We start from the raw sequence: 25,049 nt of genomic DNA, 5'->3' as shown, positions 1-25,049 counted from the left end.
TTAACCGACTGAGCCACCCAGGTGCCCACACATGCTTATTAGCTTATACAGATTAATTTGTTATAGATCTATGCTCTAGTAGCTTTAGTATGTATGTGTTTTTTTGTTTGTTTTTTAAACTATATTATGTTTCAAATATAGTTTGATTAATTTTGGTGTATGTATACTTCCATGAAACCCATCACTAACTACCATCAAGATAAGGGACATTTCTGTCACCTCCAAAAGTTTACTCATGCCTTTTGGTAATCCCTTTTCCTGCCTCTCCCAGTCCTGCTTATGCTAGGGTAACAGCTGCTATTGTTTTTATCGTATAATTTCCGTTTTCTAAGATTTTATCTAAATAGAATCAGACAATACATTGTCTTTTGTCAGTCTTCTTTCACTAGCATGATTGTTTTGAAATTAGTCCTTAGGGTTGCTCTTATCAGTAGTGCATTGCTCATTATTGTTGTCCATTGTATGGATGTAGCACAACTGACGTATCCATTCATGTGTTGGTGGAAATTTTGATTGTTTGCCGGTCTCTGCCTCTTACAAATAAAGCTGTATGAACATTTGTGAACAAGTCTTTCTATGAATATATGCTTTCCATTCTCTTGGATAAATACCTGGTGGTAGGAATGGCTAGGTCATGTAGTAGGTGTATGTATAACTTTTAAAAAATTGCGAAACTGTTTCCAAAGTAGTTGTACTATTTCACATTCCTACCAACAGTATATGGTGAATATCAGTGATTCCATGTCCTTACCAACTCTCACGTGGTTATTTTAATTTGTGAAATTTTAATAGATGTGTATGTCTATTGATATCTCATTGTAGTTTTGACTTGGGTTTTCTTTAACAACAAATGATGTTGAGCATTTTTTCATGTGCTTATTGCACTGGCCAGAAGCTCCACTACAATGTTTAATAGAAGTGGTTAGACTGAACATCCTATTCTTGTCCTGTAACTGATTTTAGGGGAAAAGCATTCAGGTTTTCACTAGTGAGTGTGATAGTAGCTTTGGGACTTTTATAGATTCCCTCTATTAGATTGAGGAAGTTCTTACTTATTTCTAGTTTGTTGAGTGTTTTTATCATGCAGGGGCATTGGATTTTGTCAAATGCTTTTTCTCTATTTAAGTGATCATGTAGTATTTGTCCTTTATTCTATTGGTATGGTGTATTACATTTATTGATTTTTGCTTCTTAAGCTTGTATTTCCTGCGGTAAGATCTTACTTGGTTATGCTGCATCTTTTTTATGTTGCTGGATTTGATTTGCTAGTATTTCATTGACGGTTTTGGTGTCTATATTCATAAGGGATATTGGTCTACAATTTTCTAGTCATGTCTTCTGGCTTTGGTATCAGGCTGATATTGGTTTTATAGACCACTTTGGAAAGTTATTTCCTTTTTTGGAAGAACTTGGGAAGAATTGGTATTAATTCTTTAGGTGTTTGGTAGAATTCATCGGTGAAGCCATTTGAGCTTTAAAAATCACTAATTGAATTTATTGTTATGGATCTATCCAGACTTTTTATTTCTTCTTGAGTCAGTTTCTATCGTTTGTGTCTTTGTAGGAATTTGTCCATTACATCTAAGCTATCTAATTTGTTGGCATGCAGTTGTCCATAGTGTTCCCATAATCCTTTTTGTTTTTGTAAGGTTGGTAGTGATGTCCCATCTTTTATTCCTGATTTTAGTAATTTGTGTCTTCGTTTTTTTTTCTTGGCCAGCCTAGCTAAAGGATTGTCAATATTGTCAATCTTTTCAAAGAGCCAAATAATTTTGTTGATTTTTCTGTTATTTTTTGTATTCTCTATTTCAGTAATTTCTATTCTATGATTCCTTTCTTTCTGCTTGCTTTAGATTTACTTTGTTTTTCTCCCCTGGTATCTTAAATCAATAATCTTAAATCAATAACCTAACATGCTTAGGTTATTGATTTGAAATTGTTTTTTATTATATGTGCATTTATAGCTATAAATTTATAGGTACTGCTTTAGTCATATACTATAATTTTCGTATATTGTGTTTTTGTTTTTTCCCTAAGTATTTTCTAATTTCCTTATGATTTCTACTTGACCCATTGTTTATTTAGGAGTGTGCTGTTTAATTCCCACATACTTGTGAATTTCCACAGTTTCCTTTTGTTGTTTCTAATTTTACTCCATTGTTGTGGGAGGAGATACTTTGTATTATTTCAATCCTTTCAGAATTTTTGAGGCCTATTTTATGGCCTAACCTGGAAAATGGTCCATATACACTTAAGAAGAATGTGTATTTTTTTGTTGTTGGGTAGAGGATTTCTATCATTTAACTTTCTGCCTATTTATTTATGTCTTTGAATCTAAAGTCTGTCTTTTATAGATAGCATTAAGTTGGGCTTGCCTTATTTGTCTCCAGTCACATAGGAATTGACTTCCCAGTGTCTTGATAACCTCTTTTCTTATCTTATCTTTTCTTTTCCTTCTCTTTTCTCTTTCTTTCTTTCAAGAGAGAGAGCACCCTGTGGGGGGGGGGGGGTTGGCTAGGGGAGTGTTTGGGACACAGGGAGAGGGAGAGAGAATCCCAAGCCGACTCCACACCCAGGATGGAGTAGAGCCGGGCTTGATTTCATGATCCTGAGATCATGACCTAAGCCAAAATCAAGAAGAATTGGACACTTAACCAACTGAGCCATTCAGGTGCCCCAACCCTATTTCTGTATATCTTGATGGCTTTTTGGTTGTTTCAGGAATAAGGTGTATCCTTTCCTCCTTTCTTCATCTTGTATGGAAGCAGTAGTCTTAGTTTCAATAAAATGATTAGCGTATGACTTGGGAATGACCTACAAAAAACCTTAACTGAACTTACACTTAGAACTTCTGTTAACCTGAAGTTTGTACAAGTTTAATGTATTTTAGGAAGTATATAGTGAGTATAGTAAAAAAAATAATATAGAAAGAAGATAGTAAAAAATTTTCTGAAGGATTCTATGGAATTTTTTTTTTAAATATACTGGGCTACTTTTAGGAAACATTTTAACTGATTCAGTTGTCAAAATTAAGATAGACACATGGAAGATCTTTTTTCTGTGACATGAGATATCTTTGTATGCAGTTTTCATAGTTTATTGTTTTAAAAGTTGAAGTTTTAAAACTAAACTTATTAATTTTTCAGCCATATTAACGAGGATAAGAGAAAAACAGAAGCCCAAAAGCAAATTTTTGATGTTGTTTATGAAGTAGATGGATGCCCAGTAAGTATTCATTTTTGATGATTGTCAATTTATTTTCTTTCTTATTATTTAGATTCTGTAGTTTTAATATAAAAGGAATCTTGGCACCATCTTTTTCTCTTCTTTTTTTTAAGATTTATTTTTTTAAGATTTATTCTGGAGGGTGGAGAGGGGCAGAGTGAGATGGAGAGAAAGAATCTCAGGCAGACTCCCCACTGAGCCCACCATGGGGTTGGATCCCTGAGATAATGACCTGAGCCAAAATCAAGAGCTTAACCAATTGAGCCACCCAGGCGCCCTGGCACCATTTTCTTTTAAATGATAACTTTGAAAAGATTACTACCAAGTGATCTCTTTTACTAATATTTTCGTTCTGTACAGGCTAATCTTTTGTCTTCTCACCGAAGCTTAGTCCAACGAGTTGAAACAATTTCTCTAGGTGAACACCCCTGTGACAGAGGAGAGCAAGTAACTCTCTTTCTCTTCAATGACTGCCTGGAGGTAAATTTGTACTTAATGTAGTATATTAACACTGCTGATTTGTGTGACTTGCCTGAATATTTAAAGCAAGCTTTGATTGAAGTATAATGTACAAGTTAAAGTAAAGCTAACTTAATCACTTTTTTTTGGAGACCACTTGTTGGTTTAATGCCATTAATAGAATGCTTTTAAGAGAAGGCCTAATACTAAGAAGTATGATAAATTTTCATGACTTAACATCCAAGTCAAAATGAAAATTTAGGTTATTTTCATGCTAATAAATGCTTAGAATTTTAGGAGCTTTCCATTTCTACGTATGTTTGTTCAAGATCCACAAAATAATTTTGAAATTTAGTAGATTTTTCAAGCAAAGAGGGAGCCAGTATTTTGTTGAAGAATAGGGTAACTTCATTATTTACTACTATGAATTATGATCCCCTGATTCTTGCTTAAATCAGCAGGTTTTAGGGTGAGTGAGTGGTTAGTATATCAGATGGGGTGCAATGATTATAATTCTAAAATTCTCATCTATTAAAGCATTTCCCCCATATTAATTCTGTGGGTACATTGGGTCATCTTTGTGTGCTTTTCCAACTCTTAATAGTGTATTTTTATTTTTTTAATTTTTTAAAAGATTTTATTTATTTATTGGACAGAGAGAGGGAGAGAGAGCATGCACAAACAGGGGGAGTAGGAGGCAGAGGGAAAAGCAGACTCCCCGCTGAGGAGGGAGCCCGATGCAGGGCTCCATCCCAGGACCCTGGGATCATGACCTGAGCCGAAGGCAGACTTAACTGACTGTGCCACCCAGGCGCCCCAATAGTGTATTTTTAAACAACTGAACAGTCTAATGGGAGATATAAAGATGTGTATTTTCCTTTATCTCAGAAAAAAAAGCCTGTATTTTGATAAAACAAATATTAACCAGAAGACTCCTTTTACCTTTCTGTTATTGGGTAGCTTGCTGTTGCTTTCATTGAAGTAATTTCATGGGTTTCCTTTTTCTTTAAAGTCTGTACTTTATCCTTTTCTACTTCTCTTGAAGTGCTGTCCTCTTATATACGTTATTATTTAAAGTATAAAATACAAGGGACTTTGAGAGAACCAACCATGTGCAGTTACAGGTGTAATAAAATCTCACCAAAACTTGATTTGTGTTAAATGCAGAGATTTGTTATAGTGAGGTTAATAAAAAATGGTATTTTTATTGGTCAGTAATGTCACAAAAGACAGTGAAAATACTACACATACCCTGAACTGAAAAAGTCATAAAAAATCATGAGGCAGGTAATTCTGAACTACCTGTCACCCCATAAGAAGAACTTCAGCCTGCTTTGCTTTGGAGAACAGGGGCTAGGTAAAGTCAGTTTCCAGTGAGGTTTTACTGTACATAGTTGCTCAGTACTTCTATTAATTTGCTTCTCTTAAAAGCCTTTTTTAGGTTTTTCCTATTGAAGTGCCCAGATCAGCTGGCTCCATTGTCTGTACTTGTTTGCTAATCTATTCTGGGTTTTATCCTCTTAATCCTGAGAGAGTTGTGGCTTACTTTAAATTTTTGATCATGCGTCTTCAAATTCCATGAAGTTTTCTATACCTGGCTCAGAGACTTACCCGCCACTTTAATTCCTGTCATTGGCTAGTCCCTGTAGCTTCCGAGTCCATTATGTGATACCCCCGTTCCTCATTTCCTTTATCTTCTTAAATGCATTGACTTTTTGTTCTAGTTTATCTTAGCTCCCTATCTTAGAGTCATATTAACTTAAACAACTCCATCTCTAACATTCAATTTGGACTTCAAGATTTATAATCCTAAACTTTTATTCTTTAGCTTGTTTAAAAAAAAAAAAAACCTTAGCAAATTTGGAGTAAAGAATATGGTAAAAGTTAGAAACATTTAAAATGGATAAAATCTATATTGACTTCTCTAAAATTTGACCGTTGCTGTTTTACTGAAGCCAAACTAATTGAGGATTTGCAGACATATGTTCCTTTTTATATTTTATCTGTGTTTTGAGTTTTTACCTTGATGTGCTAACATTTGTGTCATCAGTTTTGGTACTTGTTATTGTTTTTCCTTTTTAAAAATGAACTTTAAAATTATTTGCTTAGCCAAATTGAATTAAAAGTATATTCACATTGATAGGGGAAATTATTTAAAGAAAGTCTATTGCTTATTTTTCCTATATTAATATATTTAATAATGTAACACAGATCTCTATCATATTTCTGCTTCAGTGTGAGTGTGATATTGACCACCTTTTGATCTTTTCTGATTAGCCAGCACAGGGTAGTGCATTTTTAGCCATACTTTGTCATTCATGATGATGACCAATCTCAATTCATTAAGTAACTTATCCTAAATCATTTCGTGTTACTGTCTTTCAGTTGATGATTACAACCTCAAAAAAGACGTTCTTTTAAAAAGGCAAAATAGTACATTAGGCTTTCATGGAAATGAAAATAATAAATTTAAAGACCTTATAAAATTCACAGAATTCAGTACATTATGAATCACTAAGTTCTTTCTGATTTTGCTCCTGTCTTTCCCAGAGTTACTTTACCTACCTCTTTCTCTTGTAGGAGTTCCCGGTTTTAGATAAAGTTACATCTTAACACTGCACCTTAACTTTATTATTTGTACCATTTGCGTAATGTATTGTTTAGTTAGTTAGTTCTTTACCCTCTTTCTCGGTGGTACGTAAATATCACGAGAGCCAGAACCGTTTCTGTGTTATTTACTCTTTTGCCCTCCATGCCTTGTACAGGATCTGAGACCATTGTGAATTCTGATCTTAAACTGAAATCAATTATCTTTTGAACCCAAGACTGAGATCCCAGAGCAACTATTCTCCTTCCTGAACTCAAGGCTTTTTGTTGAAGATTCCTGGGTCCTTCAATGCTATTCCTTCTCAAAGTGCTTCTAAGTTCTTTCACACCTCTGGGACCTTTTGCATAGATCTTGTCCCTTGGTCTGTTTTCCTGACTTTTAGGCTCTTCTCATATACACATGAGTATTTCTGCTACACATATTACATACATGTATGAATTTGTCACATGGTAACTCTGCTTCTTATCACATAGTAATTCTGGAATGACAGTCAAATGAATCACATGTAGATTTATGTGATTAGTATAATTTTTAAGTATTTGGTCTTTAATTGTTTTCATTCGTATTATTTTTTTCTGTAATCAGATAGCAAGAAAACGACACAAGGTTATCGGCACTTTTAGGAGTCCTCCTGGCCATACCCGACCCCCAGCTTCTCTTAAGCATATTCATCTAATGCCTCTTTCTCAAATTAAGAAGGTACTGGACATAAGAGAAACAGAAGGTATGCTCACTGGATAAACTGTTTGGCTAAATGAAAATAGTTTATATTCATTGTAGGTTTGATTCACTCCCCTTTGTTTTTGTTTTTGTTTTTGTTTTTAAACTGCTTATTTTTTTTAATTTTTTTTTAAGATTTATTTATTTGAGGGAGGGAGGGGGAGAGAGAGAGAGAGAGCGAGAGCCGCACTTGAGCAAGGGGAGGGGCAGAGGGAGGGGGGAGAGAGACAATCTCAAGCAGACTCCCCACTGAGCATGGAGCCTGATGGGGCTTGATCTCACAACTCTGAGATCATGACCTGAGCTGAAATCAAGAGTTGGACGCTTAATCAGCTAAGCCACCCAGGCACCCCTAAACTGGTAAATTATCTTTAAATACAGTTGGTTAGCTTTGGTAAAGTACTTTTTCTTGTATTTTATCCCAGTTCTTCTCTAGGAACCTACTTGATAGCTTATTTTTCTCAAATGAAAATGCTATCTCAGTCTTTGGGGTATCTTCATCCCTTAAGGGACAAAGAGCTTTTATTTTTTTTATTTTTTTATTTTTTTTTTAAGATTTTATTTATTTATTCGACAGAGATAGAGACAGCCAGAGAGAGGGAACACAAGCAGGGGGAGTGGGAGAGGAAGAAGCAGGCTTATAGCGGAGGAGTCTGATGTGGGGCTCGATCCCATAACGCCGGGATCACTCCCTGAGCCGAAGGCAGACGCTTAACCGCTGTGCCACCCAGGCGCCCCGACAAAGAGCTTTTAAATGGTTATGTCAAGATAGTGCCCTAACCTAGCCTCTTACCACAACAAAACTTACTTCCTTCAGAATCCAAAAGAAATCACCATTTTATTACCTGTGCTCTGCATCTTACTCCTTCCCTGTTGGCAATGGCTGCATTGCTAGGAATATGTTCAAGATATGACCAGGAAAGAAGTACCTGAATAAATGTACCCAAAGTAAATATGGTAGAATTAACATGGGTCAAATGTGTGTTAAGAAGAGTTTTTACTCAACCTTCATGGTGTTAGGGAGGGTTCTCTGAAGGCCTGAAATTGCCAAAAGTTCATACCTACCAAAACCAGTATCAACTGTTTAATTGGCAGTGATGTGTGTGCATGGCCATATTTTAGATGTTAGATATAATGTTTTTACAGTGTAAGCTGGCTCCATTACTGATCCTGTCCTGTAATGATGGAAAACTTTGAGTTTATGAGAAACAAAGAAAACTTGAACAGCAAGTTATATTGCTATTTTTATTTGGTTGTCAGATTCTGGATTTATTAAGGGTTACAGTAGTGCATTTATTTAAATCATCTCTATATTTTTGGATTTGAATTATAGATTTTAATTATTATTTAAAATAAGTTCTGTTTTATCATTTTGGTCCCAAAACATTTTGTAACAGTTTTGATATTTGGATATTTTATTTCTTTGAACTTGATTTAAGTTATCAAATTAATCTTATAGTACCATTTTAATTTGAAACTTAAATTCTGGAATTCTAAGAAATGATATAATCTAATTCAAAAAAACTGTCTCAGAAAATATTAAATTGCATAGAAAATACTACTTAATATCAGTAAATTATCATTGTTGGTTTCTCACATGGTACTTACTACTAATGATGATGTTCTTTGTCCGGATAAAACAGAGGGATGGGAAGGGTGAAGAAGAGATATTTTCTTCGGAATTTTGTTGCTCTGAGGAAACTAGAATAAATTTATCATTTTCCAAGGATTAACACTTAATGTTTATACTTATTCTGGAACCCTAGATTGCCATAATGCTTTTGCCTTGCTTGTGAGGCCACCAACAGAGCGGGCAAATGTGCTGCTCAGTTTCCAGATGACATCAGAGGAACTTCCAAAAGAAAACTGGCTAAAGATGCTATGTCGACATGTAGCCAATACCATTTGTAAAGCAGACGCTGTAAGTTCTTAAATGACTATCATAATGAAAGTTTTAACTTCATTGCAGTGCGTTCAGACTAACTCTGTACATTTCTAATGACTCGGTAATTATGGATGTAGGAGAGTTTTAGTTTTATGTGTATTGAGGAAAACTGGTTTAAAAAGTTGTTTTGTAAAAGATTTTTAAAAGTATAGACACATGAGGCATTTTGAGTCCCTAGCTTACAGATAGGTCCTCAAAGCCTAATAGCCCCTGTGCCTTTCTGACTGAGTGAGGCTTTTGGGACTTGTTCTAATGTACCCTGTGGTTTTTATTGGTGTTCTTTGACCTGTCTATTTGTAAAATAGAGGGCATCTTGTTCTATTGTTCTTTTATCTTGTTGAAAGCAATAGGTGAGTTGTAGCAAGTTGTTTTTTGTCAGCCAAGTTGCCAATCCAGTTTTCTCATCCCAACCCCTGAAAATCAGATACCTTTATGAATATATCGTTATCTTATACAGCTTAAAATGCAGATACATGAGAAAATCCGATTACTGAAGTTAAATGATGCACAGAAATCAGAAAGCCTGTAGTAGATCTGGATGAAATCTAGATACCTTACTAAATAATTTGATTTCTTCATTATATATGGGAGAGACATGTGACAGACAGGTATAGACCCCTTCATCTTTTTACAAATGACATAGATAGAGGAGAATGTATTGATAAACGACCCTTTTCAGTAGAGTAGTACTATATCGGAGATTGCCTTGGACATTCCTATTGGAATAACATGTTTATTTTATCATAGTTAAGTCTGACTTTGAAGCTTATTGAGGTATAATTATAGTGGTTTATGGAGTAGGTAATGTTTGATTAAAACCTCCTACCGAAATGTTGAGAACAATTAACAGACCCTTTAAAAAAAAAAAATATATATATATATAGTCTTATATATATATATAGTCTTATATATATATAGTTATATATATATAGTCATATATATGTTTGACTATATATGTATATAGTCATATATATATATATACAGTCTTATATATATATATAGTCATATATATGTTTGACTATATATGTATATAGTCATATATATATATATACAGGAGATTTCAATTTCTTTTTTTTTCAATAAATGACATGGCAGGGAAAACCAAATAATAAAATCCTGAGATTGGCTAATTTGTGCGAATGGTTATTTATAGAATACTTCATCCAGCATAATTTGTTTTTGTTTTTGTTTTTTTAATTTCTGTGGGCCAACAATATGTTATAAATAAAGGATTGTTCCACAAAAAGGTTCACAGAAGGCTAGTGCATACAACAGTGCTGGCTAGAAAAATCATGGAGACAGCTTTTGTTATAAAGCTTACAAAAGTGCTCATTGGTAGGAGGATTTTTTTTTCATAGCTCTAAGTATGCACATATAAAATGGATCCTTGTAGTATAGTGACTGCCTGTTGTAGAAATTATTCCTACATCTATCATGTCAGACTAGATGGCTTATGCAGTCCTTTCCAAATTTATAACCATAATACTGCAGTGCTGCTAATGGAAAAATTTCCTTAAAATACAATCTATTGAATTACTAGCCACAGAATGGCTAATAATTCTGTAACTAAAATAGGAACAGCTAATGGAAAAATTTCATATGTTAGCCACAAGATGGCAGCAAACGTTTAGCTATGTCCTGATTTACACTTCAACCACAAAATTCTTTCAAGTTGTGAAATTTTGTTACGAGGAAATAATTTTGTAAATTGAGATATTCTCACTAACTTCAGTTGAGCTCCTTCCCATGTTGAAAATATTATACATGTAAATATTAAAAAGCCCTGAGTTGATGTCTTAACCATTTGATAACATTTGCCTGTTGAAGATAAAGTATTTCTAAATACACACACACACACACACACACACACACACACGTGCGCACAATGTAAAAGATAAAAATTTCTCGATTCTTTCAATCAGTAGTTTTTGTCCTTCTATTACACATTTTGGGTTCCCTAAACAATTGGAACTTACTTAATGAAGAGTAAAAGAAATACAACTGTTTTGTTCTATACTGTTTCATTCTTCATGCCCATTTATAAATGACTTAAGAATTTTTGAGCTGAAATAAAACCTGATCTAATTTCATTAGATTACATGTAAAATCATGTAAAATTAAGGCCAAGAACATAAAGCTCACATTAGAATCAATGTATTCTGATTCTTGGTTAAACCTTTTTGTATAGCTTTTCTCCCCATGAAAAAGGTGTCCCATATTCTGTTAATTTAGAATATAAAGATTAGAATTTTAATCTTTTGAGAGTTTTATCTCTGAGAATACTTAGGTTTGTATTTTTGGTTTCTTGGCAACATGTAACTTTAAATGCATGGTCCATACTCTTAAGGTTCATATATTGCCTGAGGTCAGATGGTAGCTTTCTGAAGCTATTGCAGATTTCTAATCTCCACTCTCAAAACTATAATTTATTTACAAGTGGATTTAAGCAATGTTATTCTTTTACTCCTCCTATTTTGAATTGTTTAGAGGAAGTAACTTGATAATTAAATGCCCAGTGCTACAGTTCAGTTCTTTTACTACTAATTCTTCATATTTCTTTTAAAAAATCAAGTTTTTATATGTTAGTCAAATCACTACTGGCTACTTTTGAGTAGCAATATTTATTCTTAGAAATTCTAGTTACAAGTTTAAGAACTAAGTACATGAAGAATAGACTGAAAGTAGAACATATATGAGAAGAGTTTTTGCTTCTGAGCTGATGATATTTATAATGGAGTTAATATGATTTGTACTTACAATTATTCTGCTGGTTATTAGCCATACATAATAGTTGTTAATATAAATATCTGTTATTGGTACTACTTTAATTTGGCCAAAACAGAAGCTCTGAGCTATAAATATGACTATAGAGCTTGAGAAAATCACTGAGGCACAAGCTAAGGGGGGGGGGTGGGTACACCATGATACTAGTTATTTTTTCTTTAGCATCTGTGTTTGAGGACTAGTGGGAAAGGAGAGTTTAGGGAAAAAAGGGTCTGATAACTCACGTGTGTAGGCTCATTAGCTTTAGATGTAAGAAACGCTGGAAAACTTCTTTTGAATTAACACCCATGAATAAATCTGTAGATGAGATTCAGTTTCTCCTGAAATTAATATTATGTCTCTCAGTGGGAGAAATTGATTACTACTTTCTTATCTTAAATTCTGCAGATCTGTCTTTAGAACTAGTCTTAGGTACATGTGGATTTGGGTCTTACTGAAGAACTCCTTCCCTTTCTAGCCTTTAATCTTGAGATATGTTGAGTAAATCATGAAATGTTTTTAGAATTATATTACTATGTTATTAAAAATGAGTTTTAGTTCTGGTATAAATTTTATTTTTATTTTATTTTGGAAATTTAGAGGAATAGAGTAAGGGTTTTTTTGGAGGGACTTATTGCTTTTACTGATCCTTACTTTTTAAAAAGTCTGGTATATGGTAATGCAGTATTTTATTTACTCTGTCTACTAATAACTAATATTTGAGAACATTTATAATATTGGAACTTAATCTAAGACAAATTCAACTTTTTTTTAACATTTCAGTATTGGTATTATAAAAGATAGAATAATTGTGGTCAAAATTATTTCATCAAAAACTTTAAATGCTTGGTGTTAGTCTTCATACAATTTACTTTTTGACATAAAGCTTTTTGACCGCAAGAAAGAACATTTAGTTTACTTCACTAATAGGAATATCTCTTAAGGTTGGGCTGGTGTCTTCATGGTATTTCTTCTGTTGTTGATTTTTAGCATAGTTGTCTGTGATGGTATAAATGGAGTTGAGTACATAACCGATTACTGTAGTAATGAGGAGGTAGACGGGCAGGGCAATTGCCCAGTATTTTTGAGGTCAATAGGTTAAGCCAAAGGAGTTTAGCCAAGATTCAGGAATAAAAGCCCACACAAGATATAGTGGGAAGCCAAATTGAAAGCTTAAGAAAAGAACAAAGCCATAACTCACTCTTTCTGGTGATGATGATGGTGAATTTCCCACCATTTCCCTGTGGCTTCAGATAGTCTCAGTGTCCAGTCCCCTGCCGAAGTGCCTATCTGGGAAGCCTCAGCGAGGGGGAGGGAGGAAAAACCTGCGGAAAGACCAGGTCATGACAATACCCCCACAATAAGATTATTCAATATTTGAAAGAGAGAATGGGAATTGTTGATAAGACAAGAAGACTAATAGAAAAAACCTTGGAATAATGAAGATAAGTTTCTCCTAGTTCACATTTTTGTCTGTGATTTTCCCTATTTGCCCTCCTCTGTGTAGAGAACTAAAGGAAGTACTTTTTACATCTTAGCAAACAGTTATATTGTCTTCTCAGCCACTAGAAATACCTAGATGCTTACTCTTTCAGTCATTCTGAACCCAGAACTTCTAGAAATGTAAAAAACCTCATATCTATCTACCCTAACCAAATTAGAAGTAATTTATTTGTTCATTGAGAGAAAACAGGAAACCATCTGCTCTCTTTTCAGTTTATAGGTTGTTATTATATGCTTAATAATAGTTAAGATAGCAATAGGAAAGACTGAGAATCTCTTTTCTTTATTAGCAACTGCTTAGGGATTTAGTTTTATATTCATGTTATGAGTTTTACTCTCTAATTTAAATTGAAAAATAATATTTGCACATAAGAAAAAATCAAATAGAGAAAAATATACTCCAGTAAAATATATGCATCTGTCCCACTAGTCTTTTTTTCAGCAGTGGAACTTTTGGTACTTTTGTCTATCTTTCCAGAAAAAAAAGAGTGTAGACACACGGATTTCTGGTTACATGTATTCCTAGGTAATTTTCTCTCTATAATTCTGTTCATAAATGAGATATTTTAGCTAAGTTGTTTTCTAGTTGTTTTGTATGTAGGTTAATCTTTGATATATATGTTAGTTTTGTAACCAGTCACTTTTATTAAATTAATTCTCTTATAGCTTCTAATTGTGTCCCACCTAATTCTATTGGATCTTTCAGTGTTTAATTTTTTTTAAAGATTCATTTATTTATTTATTTGAGAGAGAGAGAGTGTGCGCATGAGCAGGAAGGGCAGACGGAGAGGGAGAGAAAATCTCAAGTAGATTCCATGCTGAGCACAGAGCCCAGTGCGGGGCTCAGTCTCACAACCATGAGATCACGACCTGAGCCGAAACTTAGAGTCCGACACTTGGCTGATTGCACCACCCAGGCACCCCTTCAGTGTTTAATTTTTTAAAAATGTCTTGGGTTGATCAATTTAGAGTAAGCACTGATGAATTACTTTGTATTTTGAAAACAAAACGTCATGAAGGAAAAGATATTTGTGTCAAAACATCCTTATCTAGGAACCTGAAAAACTTCTGTCAAATAGGTTTTTAATATGTATTTGTTGATTGAATGAAAGCCAATATGAAATGAAATCAAATGAAACTAAAATTTAAAATGAAATGAAATGAGAACAAAATCAATTCATAAAACTGAAGTTACAGCTGCGCTTAGTTTATGGTGTCATATGTATAGCAATGTAGGAAACGTGATCCCTCTATTATAAGATGTAGGAAATCTTAATGCAGAACCTTGCAGGTGTATGTGAATGGGGATGAGGGAGACTCAGGGATAGGCAGAGCTTGAATCACAGTCCTGACGGCTTTGTTTCTCATGGATTGTCGAGATGTTAACTATTCAGTTATTTTGCAAATAATTGTCTAGATAATTAACAAGAACCAACTGAAAATATTAGAATGTGTAACAGCTTAATTTAGCCAAATAAAAACATAAATACATATTAAGACTTTTTCTTTTTCTTTTTTTTCTTTTTTAAAGATTTCATTTATTTATTCGACAGAGATAGAGACAGCCAGCGAGAGAGGGAACACAAGCAGGGGGAGTGGGAGAGGAAGAAGCAGGCTCATAGCGGAGGAGCCTGACGTGGGGCTCGATCCCATAACGCCGGGATCACGCCCTGAGGCGAAGGCAGACGCTTGACCGCTGTGCCACCCAGGCGCCCCTTCTTTTTTTTTTTTTTTAAGACTTTTTTATTTTAGTGAGAGACCCTGGTGGTAGGGGGGGGGAGCACGAGCAGAGGAGGAGAGAGTCCTAAGCAGACTCCCCGCTGAGCATGGAGCCCAACACAGGGCTCGATTTCATGACCCTGAGATTGCGACCTGAGCCAAAACCAAGAGTTTCAGGCTTAACCAACTGTGCCATCCAGGTGCCCCTCAATAGTTTTTCTCTATGCTGGCAGTAACCAACTAGAAAGTATAGGAAAGGAAGACCCCTTGTTCCAATAAAACTTTGTGTAAATGTAGGAAATTTTAGTATAAATCTAGGAATAGCCTTGTAAGAAATAAATGAAAGTTTTCTATTTTAAGAAAACTATGTAATACTTCACAGAGAAATCTATGATGTTCCTGGATGAGAATGCTGACTAGCATAAAGATGTCAATTCATTGTAGTTCTTATAAAATCCTACAGGAAATTTCTGGATTTTGACAGAATGATTCCAAAGATAATTTTTAAAGAAAAAACAACAATAAAAAAGTAAAGAACAGTACTTCTTTTATGAGATATTACATTGTATTTTTAAAGTTACAATGATCAGAAGACTACTGCACAGTGAAAAGGATAAATGTCCTTGAAATAAGACTTTATTGTATGATAAATGTTGTACTTTAACAGTTTAATAAGATTGTTAACATAATGGTGCTACGATAGTTGGTTAAATAAGCAGGGAGAGTTAGATGTATATTCTAACCTTATATCCACACAAGTTTATAGGTAGATTCACGAGGTTAAAAGTGAAACCATTTCAAAAATCTGTAAGAAAATATAGGTGTAGGTGGTGAATGTTGAATTTGGTTGTTTTTTTTTTTTGATGTTGAATTTTAGACATTCTCTAAATATTCTGGATATTAATCCCTTTTCAGATATATCAGATATATGATTTATATTTTCTCCCATTTTGTGGATTGCCATCTACTTTATTGATAGTGTCTTTTGCACAACATTTACCAATTTTTATGAAATAAAATTTTTCTGTTTTTCTTTTGTTGCCTCTGCTTGTGGTGTTTTATCCAAGATAGCACTGTTAAACCTAGTGTCTTGAAGCTTTTGACATGTTTTCTTTGTTTTCTAAGAGTTTTATAGTTTTAGCTCTTATATTTAGATCTTTCATCCATTTTGAGTTAAGTTTTGTGTGTGGTGTAAGGTAAGGATCCAACTTTATTCTTTTGCCTGTGGATATCTAGTTTTCCCAGCAGCATTTGTTGAAAAGACTGTCCTTTTCCTATTGAATAGTCTTGATGCCCTTGTCAAATCATTTGACCATATTCTATGAGGGTTTATTTCTGGGCTCTCTATTCTGTTTTATTCCGTTCTATTCTATATCTTATGCCAGTACTTTGATTATAGTAGTAGGTGGTTTTTTTTTTTTTAAAGATTCATTTACATTAGAGAGAGAGAGAGAGAGAGAGAGTCGGGGGAGGGGAAAGGGCAGAGGGAGAGTGGAGAGAGAGAGACTTTTCAGCAGACTCCCCGCTGAGGGAGGAGCCCGACTGGGGCTTAACCCCATGACCCCAAGATCATGACCTGAGCTGAAATCAAGAGTCAGATCCTCAACCAACTGAGCCACCAGGTGCCCCTTAGTAGTAGGTTTTTAAACTAAGGAGTTTGAGACTTCCAACTTTATACTTTTTTTCCAGGATTGTCTTGGCTATTTGGGGTCCCTTGTGATTCCATATGAATTTTGGAATGAGTTTTTTTTCTTTGCAAAAAAGTCACTGGCATTTGGATACGGATTTCATTGAATCTATAGATTGCTTTGGGTGTAGTATTGACATGTTAATATTAAATCTTCAAATTCATGAACACAGGATTTTTTCCACTTATTTATGTATTTTTTAATTCCTTTCAGCAACAACATTTTGTAGTTTACAGCGTATGTCTTTCATCTCTTTGATTAAGTTTATTCCTAAGTATTTTTTTGATGTTATGATATTTATTTCTTAACGAGAAGAAAGCAGAGGCACTTTGTGTTAAAAAATAAATGATAAAATTAATTTTCATGTAATCAGAAGAGACTTATCATCTGTTCATTAATAGTAATTCCTTTGAGTATCTAATGATATGAAAAAAAGCTGTAATACACAGCTAATTGAAAAATATATAAAACTGAATAGAACCACTCCAATTTTGTTAAAATAAAACATTTATGCATATAAAAATATATGTAGGAAGTATGTTTAAATGTAAATAGCAAATGGTCAGGACACTTCTGGGTAATTTTATTTTATTTTTAAATTTTTCTGTCAAATTTTCTATAATGGAAGTAATTTTTTTTTTTGACTCAGGAGAAAAATGATAACATTTTAAAAAGTTACTGATGATTACAAGTATTATTTCCTGTTTGGGGTTAAATAAGTGACTGAGTCTTTTAGCAAATGGAGAGAGAGGGTCTGAAGCAGGCAGGGTGGATTTGCTTGTTTTAAGAAGCTTTGGCAAAACCAAGCCTGTCTATATGGATGTCAGTGGTAAACAGCCAAAGCAAGCATTTATAATTGTAGAATATAATATTTAAGACTATTTGTTTGCAAAGGGGTTTAACATTTTATTTCAAAGAACTACTGTGCATTATCATGTTTCATGATTCCTGTGGGTTAAGTGTACACATATTTTCTACATTTTGCATATGAGAACATTTTCAGAAAAACCAATATTCACAAGGTTGTATAAAATTCTGTCTAGCCACAGAATGACAGTGGTGGAGGATAGTCTTAACAGTGCTAGACCAGCAGGGGAACTTACTGATTCATGGCCTAGATCTATAAGTTTTAAGTGCAAATTGGTTATAGGAGTGTGCAAAAATATTTTGTCTCACCTGCTATTTTTGAAAAGCCCGGATGTAATTTGAGCAAGTGATATTTTGGATTACTTAGAGATTATTTGTCTCATTTAAGGTTAATTTTGATTAGTGGTTCTTGGCCTGTATGAAGTCTTTGACTCCTTTTAGAATGTAGCATAAACTATGAGCCTACGCCTCCAAAACCTGTCCTGTGCATTTATGCACACACAGGGTTCTGCACATGATTTCGGGGAGGTTGCATTCCCCTTATTTCTACCCATTGCGACTCCTAGGAGCTCTTGATAACAAGTTCAGAACCTCCAGTTTAGAATCCATCTAGATGTTGGTTGAGGAAGAAAGGAAAAAGTCTAAGTTTTAATTTGAGATTATCTCAAGGACATTGCTTTTTGATGTTGGTTTTATAGCAGACTTTATACTCAAGCATTATGTCCACTAAGTTTCTAACTTGTTGGTTTTAACATTGTTAAAAAGATTTTATATCGAGTTCTTCTTTCAGTTGCTTTGGTGTCCATAGTCCTTGCAGTGAATTTTTCATTTAGTGAATGCTACTTTTTTACTGTCCTTAAATTAGTACATTTCAGAGTTGAAATTATGTCAAGCATATAAAAAACCTGAGTAGCTTCATTTGTATATACTCCGTGTGCTTAGAGCTTTGATTTTAGAAACAGTTGTGTATTTTTATTTTGTTTTACTTATTTATTTCAAAATAATAAAAAAGTGGTATTTTTTCAACAGGAGAATCTTATTTACAGTGCTGATCCAGAATCCTTTGAAGTAAATACTAAAGATATGGACAGTACATTGAGTAGAGCATCTAGAGCAATAAAAAAGACCTCAAAAAAGGTGAGTCTTAGTGAGTTTATTATTTAATGTATCTCCAAAATGTATTTTCAGAGTATATTAAAATAATAATGCCATAAACACCAGCATAAGGATAGTCTAGCAGAGCTGTTTTCTTGGTTCTAGGAAATGGCCCATAGAGATTATAGTTTTAGTTCAGCAAATTCTTTTGCACGGTAATTATGACAACTTGTTATCCCTCCCATTCTTGTTATAGCGATGCTTCTGTGCCCCATGCTTCACTAGAAATGTACTGGTGGTGGTTTAGGTGTAGATACATGTACATTCATCTTAAATATTGCCTTAGATATTTTTCAGCAAAGGGCACTGACAGAATTGGGAGACCTGGGATCTATTCCTGACCATAAGTATATTTCAGTCTCCTAATGATGAAGATCGCTTCCCTTCTTACCTTATCAGAGTTGAGGACTATGTAGGAATGTTAGTAATGGGGCTATTTTTTTGTTTCTTTATTTAATGTGGGCTTCATGTTAGACATGGAGCCCAACATGGGGCTTGATTTCACGACTCTGAGATTAAGACCTGGGGCAAAATCAAGAGTCAGATGCTTAACTGACTAAGCCATTCAGGCACCCCATGTAATGGGGTTTTTTAAAAAATAGAACTAGAATTTTTATTTTGAGCAAAATTTGCAACCATCATCTGCTAGACTTACAATTTTTTGTTGTTGTTTTCTTTGCTTTTGAGGGGAGGGAGGCCTTCTGCTTTATTTAACCATCTTTGTATCTCCCAGAATTTAGTATGTATGATGTATACTAGAGAAACACATTGAATAATGATTCAAATGAGCTCTTTCACTTTTTTAATAAATAAATTGAGGTTCAAGTGGCCTTGGATTACAGATTTCACAACTACATTGTAGCAGAATCCGATAAAAACCCAGGTTTCTAATCTCCCAGGCCAGGTTTTTTCCTCCTGCTTTCTTTCTCCCTTTGGGCTATAGTGCTTTACGAATGCAGGATGGAATAGTCTACAGTGTACTACTTCATCTGCTTACTGTTTTGTCCAAAGAATTCTAAGTCTTCATCTACTGTTTGTAGAAAAATTTCACATATATTTGGCATTGTTTATGTTCTTATTAGTTGTATTAGATTTATCTATGTTTAATTAATTGTAACTCTTTTTAACTCTAGGTTACAAGAGCATTCTCTTTCTCAAAAACTCCAAAAAGAGCTCTGCGAAGGGCCCTTATGACATCTCAAAGCTCAGTGGAGGGAAGAAGTCCTTCCAGCAATGACAAGCATGTAATGAGTCGTCTGTCTAGCACATCATCATTAGCAGTAAGTGACTTTGATCTAATGGGCTAAATGACTTACATTTATGGAGTTGGTATGAAATTTGTTAACTTTTTGAAGATGGAAGTCTTAATAACTCTCCTTTTTTTTTTAATCTCTAAACTTCTAGCCTCTTTATTGGGTAAAGGTATCTGAGAAAAACTTCACTTAATGAACTAGAGACATACTTAGTGTATAGTTGGTATGAAATTTTATTGGGATTGAGATATATTCAAAAATCTAAGAAAAGAAACATGTTTCATTTAGGCCTGTCACTTTAACTAATGTAAATAATGGTGGTTCTGTTTCTGGAGATTGGCTCCAATAATATAGCCTTGATTGAGAGTTTTTTTTGTCTTTTTTTTTTTTTAACTATTTCTGTGATGAGTAGAATATAACATCTGAAGCTGAAGTATGATATGGATTCTAAATTCATATGTACATATTTTTAAATGTTTCCTGAATAATTCAAATTCCTAATGATGTCAGAATTATTAGATAATTAATATTAGGAACATTTCTAACATTTATTACTGTCCCTAAGTATGTGAGTGATGTATCTGTTCTTTGTAGTTATTATTTATCTAACCTACTAAGGTTAAGAAAAGCAAGTGACTGTTACTTAGTTGTCTGTCCTTCAGCAAGTTTCTTATTCACTTATCCTCATTTTTGCAGCTGAGGAAAAAAGAGGTTAATAGTACTTAAACATATAGTGTTACTATAAGGACTAAACACACACACACACACACACACACACACACACACGTGCGCGCGCAATGTGATTATCTAATGAGAGGCAGTTTGAATAGTGGTTAAGAGCGTGAACTCTGGAACTCACGTGTTGAAATCCTGGCTCTCTTATTTGCTAGCTGTATGACTTTTGGCAAGTTATTAAAGGTCTCTCTGTTTCAATTTAACTATCAGTAAGATGAATTTAAAGTAGTAGTTGTAAGGATTAAATCAGTTAATACATGCGAAGGGCTTTGAACAGCTCCTGGCACATAGTGAGTGGCCTAGTGTTTTATAAGTGGTTACCTTTTATTTTATAAAATTTGTAGATAAGGTACTTAATACTCAATAACTCTTACTTTTAAAAGCCAGTTGAGTCTAAGTCTTAACTCAGAGACTTACAGTTGAATCGATGAATATGTTTATACAAATTTTGGAGGAAGTTCCAATGGGAGGGAAGTTGTGCTTGATAATATAAATATATGCAAAGAAATTTGATAAATGAAAATGAATTAAAATGGACAAAATACAATTAGGCCAAAGTACTGTCCCTTCTTTATTTCCTGCATCTATATGACTATGTAACTATTATAAGCATTGCTTTTCAAATGAATGTAATTGGATTTTACAGAAAATTTTTAGAAAATTATGATGGTTTTGTCACTTTCATGTAGATAATATAAATAAGAATTACCTAAAATAACTTTAAGACATTGATGTCCTCTTCTCAATTGCTTATTTCTGTTCTAACAGATTGTCCATTCTGTTTCCACAAGCAATATAATTGGATTTACTAAGCGTGTTTATGTACAGCGCTCAAACGCTACTGGTGGGCGCTCTCAAAACTCCTGGTTTCGATCTATACGTCATTCTGCCTCACGAGCTAGTTTTTCAGAGATACTAGAAGGAACTATTGATTTTTCAAATTTCAAAAAAAGTCCTATCCAAGTCATCTTTGACATTTGTGAAGAATTAGGAGATATGCCAACCAGTAATGGAAACAAGCCTCGTGAAAGTTTAATGTGAGCTTATTAGCTATTTGAAATTTGTATTTGTGAAAAAAGAAAGTATTCTTTCTTCCCTGAATCATTATTAGGTGGGTGGGGACTTTTGAATTCACAACTTCATTACTGCTTTGAATTCACAACAGTTTAGGCTTAATAGAGTTTCCTTGTGTGTTGACACATAAAAACATTTTTTGCTTGGTAATTTACTCTTAAGTCCAGAACAAATCAATCCCATTAGAAATTTTCGTGTTTATGAAAATGATCATTTTAAAGAATAGTAATTATTTTGATGTAAAGTAGATTTTTATTCCAAATCTGATTCTTAATCTTAAGATTTATGGCATTTATACAGAATTTATGCTTTTTAATATGGCAAACCATAAACGTTTCACTTGAAGAAAATGTAAGCTTTTATACTATCTACTTAAATCATCTTTGTGATCACCTGAATGGTAATACTTTACCAAGCTAACTCTTTAAATGCTACATTTTCCCACCTTGTTGAGTTACTATATTTTACTACCATTTTGATTTACACCTACTCTTCAATTTTTGGTGTTTTTTGTGCATGTTTCTTTGTTGTTATTGAAAACTCTGATATTTTAACCTCTGAAACAATAAATTTAGATAGCTTGGTAACTTAAAAATCTCTATTAGAAGTGCTGCTATTTTGCTCAGTTTTTTATGGAGCAAAATTACACACATAAACCTATGTATGGATTGCACACATAATACAAAAACTCTCTAGGAATATATGACCTTTAATTTTAGAGAATTATTTTTCATGAAGTAATTTCACCCCTCTTAATTTTGCTTTATGATTAAGAAGAAACCACTAGGGTTTGTCTTTTTACCTCAGAAATTTACTAATTGATAATTTTTTTAAAGAACCTGAAGCAATCTTTAATATCACACAGAAATACCCTACTAGCACTAAACCAGTTGAGTTAATATGTAGTTAATTATTCTGTCCATTTGTTTTTTTGTTTGTTTTCAGAACACTAAAATAGTTTTTTTTTATTTTAATGTTTTTTTATTATATTATGTTAGTCACCATACAGTACATCCCTGGTTTCCGATGTAAGGCTCGATGATTCATTAGTTGCGTATAACACCCAGTGCACCATGCAATATGTGCCCTCCTTACTGCCCATCACCGGCCTATCCCATTCCCCCACCCCCTCCCCTCTGAAGCCCTCAGTTTGTTTCTCAGAGTCCATAGTCTCTCATGCTTCATTCCCCCTTCTGATCACCCCCCTTTCTTTCTTAATTATGTTCCTGTCCCCTCTCCCTAATTTAAATTCTTTTATTAAAATTTAGAATTTTCAGATGTTTTAAAATTGTTGTGTTAATTTGTAAAATAATATGCATGATGCTAAACTATGTTATACTCTTTTAAAAGAAAAAATTTAAATATAAAAATATTTGTCTTGTCTTTACAGGGTATCCCATCTCCCTCCCTTGTCAGCCTGCCTTCCTTCTTTGAAAGAAGAAGTCATACTTTAAGCAGATCTACAACTCATTTGATATGAAGCTTAAAAAAATCTTAATTTATAGCAACTTATAAACACTTCATACTCAAGTAAGAAACTGACTTAAATGGTACTTGTCATTAGCACTTGCTGAAAGCTGGAAAGAATATAAGTAACACTAAAACTATATCATTTGATTTTCTTCTTTAAAGAGCAAGGTTAACCTCTTACATATTTTGAGTTAATTCATGTAAAAAATTATATTGATTTTGATGTAATTTTTCTCTTTACTCGAATCCTTCATTTGAAGACCAGTAATTTAAGTTATTCATATTAGTAGCTTTGCAACTTGATAATAGTAAATGAATTTTATTGGTGGATGCCAAATACTGCTGTGAATCTCTCTGTATAGTGTCCATGAATGAATTTTTGGAAATATCTATTTGTGTATCTCAATTTGTGAAGAAATTAAGTGACAGCACAGAACTTCCTAGATAAAGCACATGCTCAGATGTCTGGTTGATAGCGGGGCTTGTTGCACATGTGCTGTTTGAAGTAGTTATTTAACTGCTCCTGTTTCAGTTTATTTTATTCAGTTCAGTTTTCAAGATCTGGAGTGTGGACTTTAAAAGATTTGCCCTTATTAACAAGAATAATAGTTAAAGGAGATGGTTTCAAAGTATTTTTGCAAATTGAGATAAGAACAAAAAGATTAAAAAATAATGTATATTTTGACAAACATGGTATTGGTGTATACTTGTAACTTTTTCAGGGACCATATATTTTGGGTGATTTTAGCCACTAGCAAATCTTCATTTAGTTTGATAGTGTGAGGAATTTTATTTTGAAGGGTAAGACCATGGGGAAATTGTGGTATAGACTGTTGCACTCTTCATAAAATGATTCTAAAATTGGCATCAGTTTTACTAATCTGCTGTAAAATACATAGGTATGTGTACGGTCTACCTTTTATTTTGGTCCCATAATTAAATGTAAAATCAAAATACATTTATTTGCTGTTGTAAAATATCTTTCAAACCCTGATGTTAATTTTCACAATAGGTTTTTTTATAGTCAGTGATACAAAATAATCAAGTTCCTATGAATAAATGCATTTTTATTTCCTATCTGTGTAGGGAGTACTGCAAATGTTTAATTGTCATTTAACAATTTTCAGTCATCTGCTTTAATAGTTAAACTGACTGTATAGATTTTTTCTATGCCACATATTTGCCATTTTTAAATAGTAAATCACTCTTTATTGATATATTTTTAAAAGCAGTTGTATTAGTAAGAACTTTGTAAATAAATACTTAAAACTCAAGTATATTTTGTTTCATGTTTTTTCTTGTTTTTTAAAGATTTATTTATTTTAGGGAGAGAGAGAGACAGCAGGGAGAGGGGCAGAGGGAGAATGAGAATCTCAAGCAGACTCCCTGCTGAGCATGGAGCCCAGTGCAGGGCTCCATCCCATGACCCTGAGATCATGACCTGACCTGAAATTAAGAGTTGGATGCGCTACCAGCTGAGCCATGTAGGCGCCCCTGTTTCATGTTTTAAACAATTCCTTTACACAAATTTTCATAAGTCAGTATGAATGCTTGCGTCAGCTTCTCTCGTATATTTGCTTGTGTATTTATTTGCTTATTCCTTTCTCCATTAATATTTTTTAAGCATTATGTATACTGAGCTATATGTAGGACAATAATTTTTTTAAATTTTATTTATTTATTTGAGAGAGTGAGAAAGAGCGAGCATGAGTGGGGGGGGGTTGGGGAGGGCAGAGGGAGAAGGAGAAACAGACTCCCTGCTGAGCGTGGAGCCTGACAGGGGGCTTGATCCCAGGACCCTGAGATCATGACCTGAGCTGAAGTCAGATGCTTAATGGACTGAGTCACCCAGGCGCTCTAGGACA

The 25,049-nt window shown here is 33.7% G+C and overlaps 1 protein-coding gene and 1 pseudogene across 1 annotated transcript in view; one reads left to right on the top strand and one right to left on the bottom strand.

Annotated features, from left to right (window-relative positions):
- Positions 1-24,454, top strand: part of ECT2 (epithelial cell transforming 2) — a 69,564-nt gene extending 45,110 nt beyond the window's left edge. The window contains exons 18-24 of the mRNA XM_008705383.2: positions 3,147-3,225; positions 3,586-3,705; positions 6,878-7,016; positions 8,779-8,933; positions 18,527-18,634; positions 19,786-19,932; positions 23,105-24,454. Of these exons, the coding sequence (XP_008703605.1) occupies positions 3,147-3,225; positions 3,586-3,705; positions 6,878-7,016; positions 8,779-8,933; positions 18,527-18,634; positions 19,786-19,932; positions 23,105-23,194 (838 nt within the window). The 3' untranslated portion in view covers positions 23,195-24,454. The remainder of the gene's footprint in view (positions 1-3,146; positions 3,226-3,585; positions 3,706-6,877; positions 7,017-8,778; positions 8,934-18,526; positions 18,635-19,785; positions 19,933-23,104) is intronic.
- On the bottom strand, positions 12,589-13,319 carry LOC103676166 (annotated as a pseudogene).
- Positions 24,455-25,049: the final 595 nt, after the last annotated feature.

This window comes from Ursus maritimus, unplaced genomic scaffold (assembly GCF_017311325.1).
Source record: "Ursus maritimus isolate PB19 unplaced genomic scaffold, ASM1731132v1 scaffold_4, whole genome shotgun sequence".
NCBI classification, from domain to species: Eukaryota; Metazoa; Chordata; class Mammalia; order Carnivora; family Ursidae; genus Ursus; species Ursus maritimus.
Note: the sequence above shows the minus strand (reverse complement) of the source record. Positions and strands in the feature narration are given on the sequence as shown.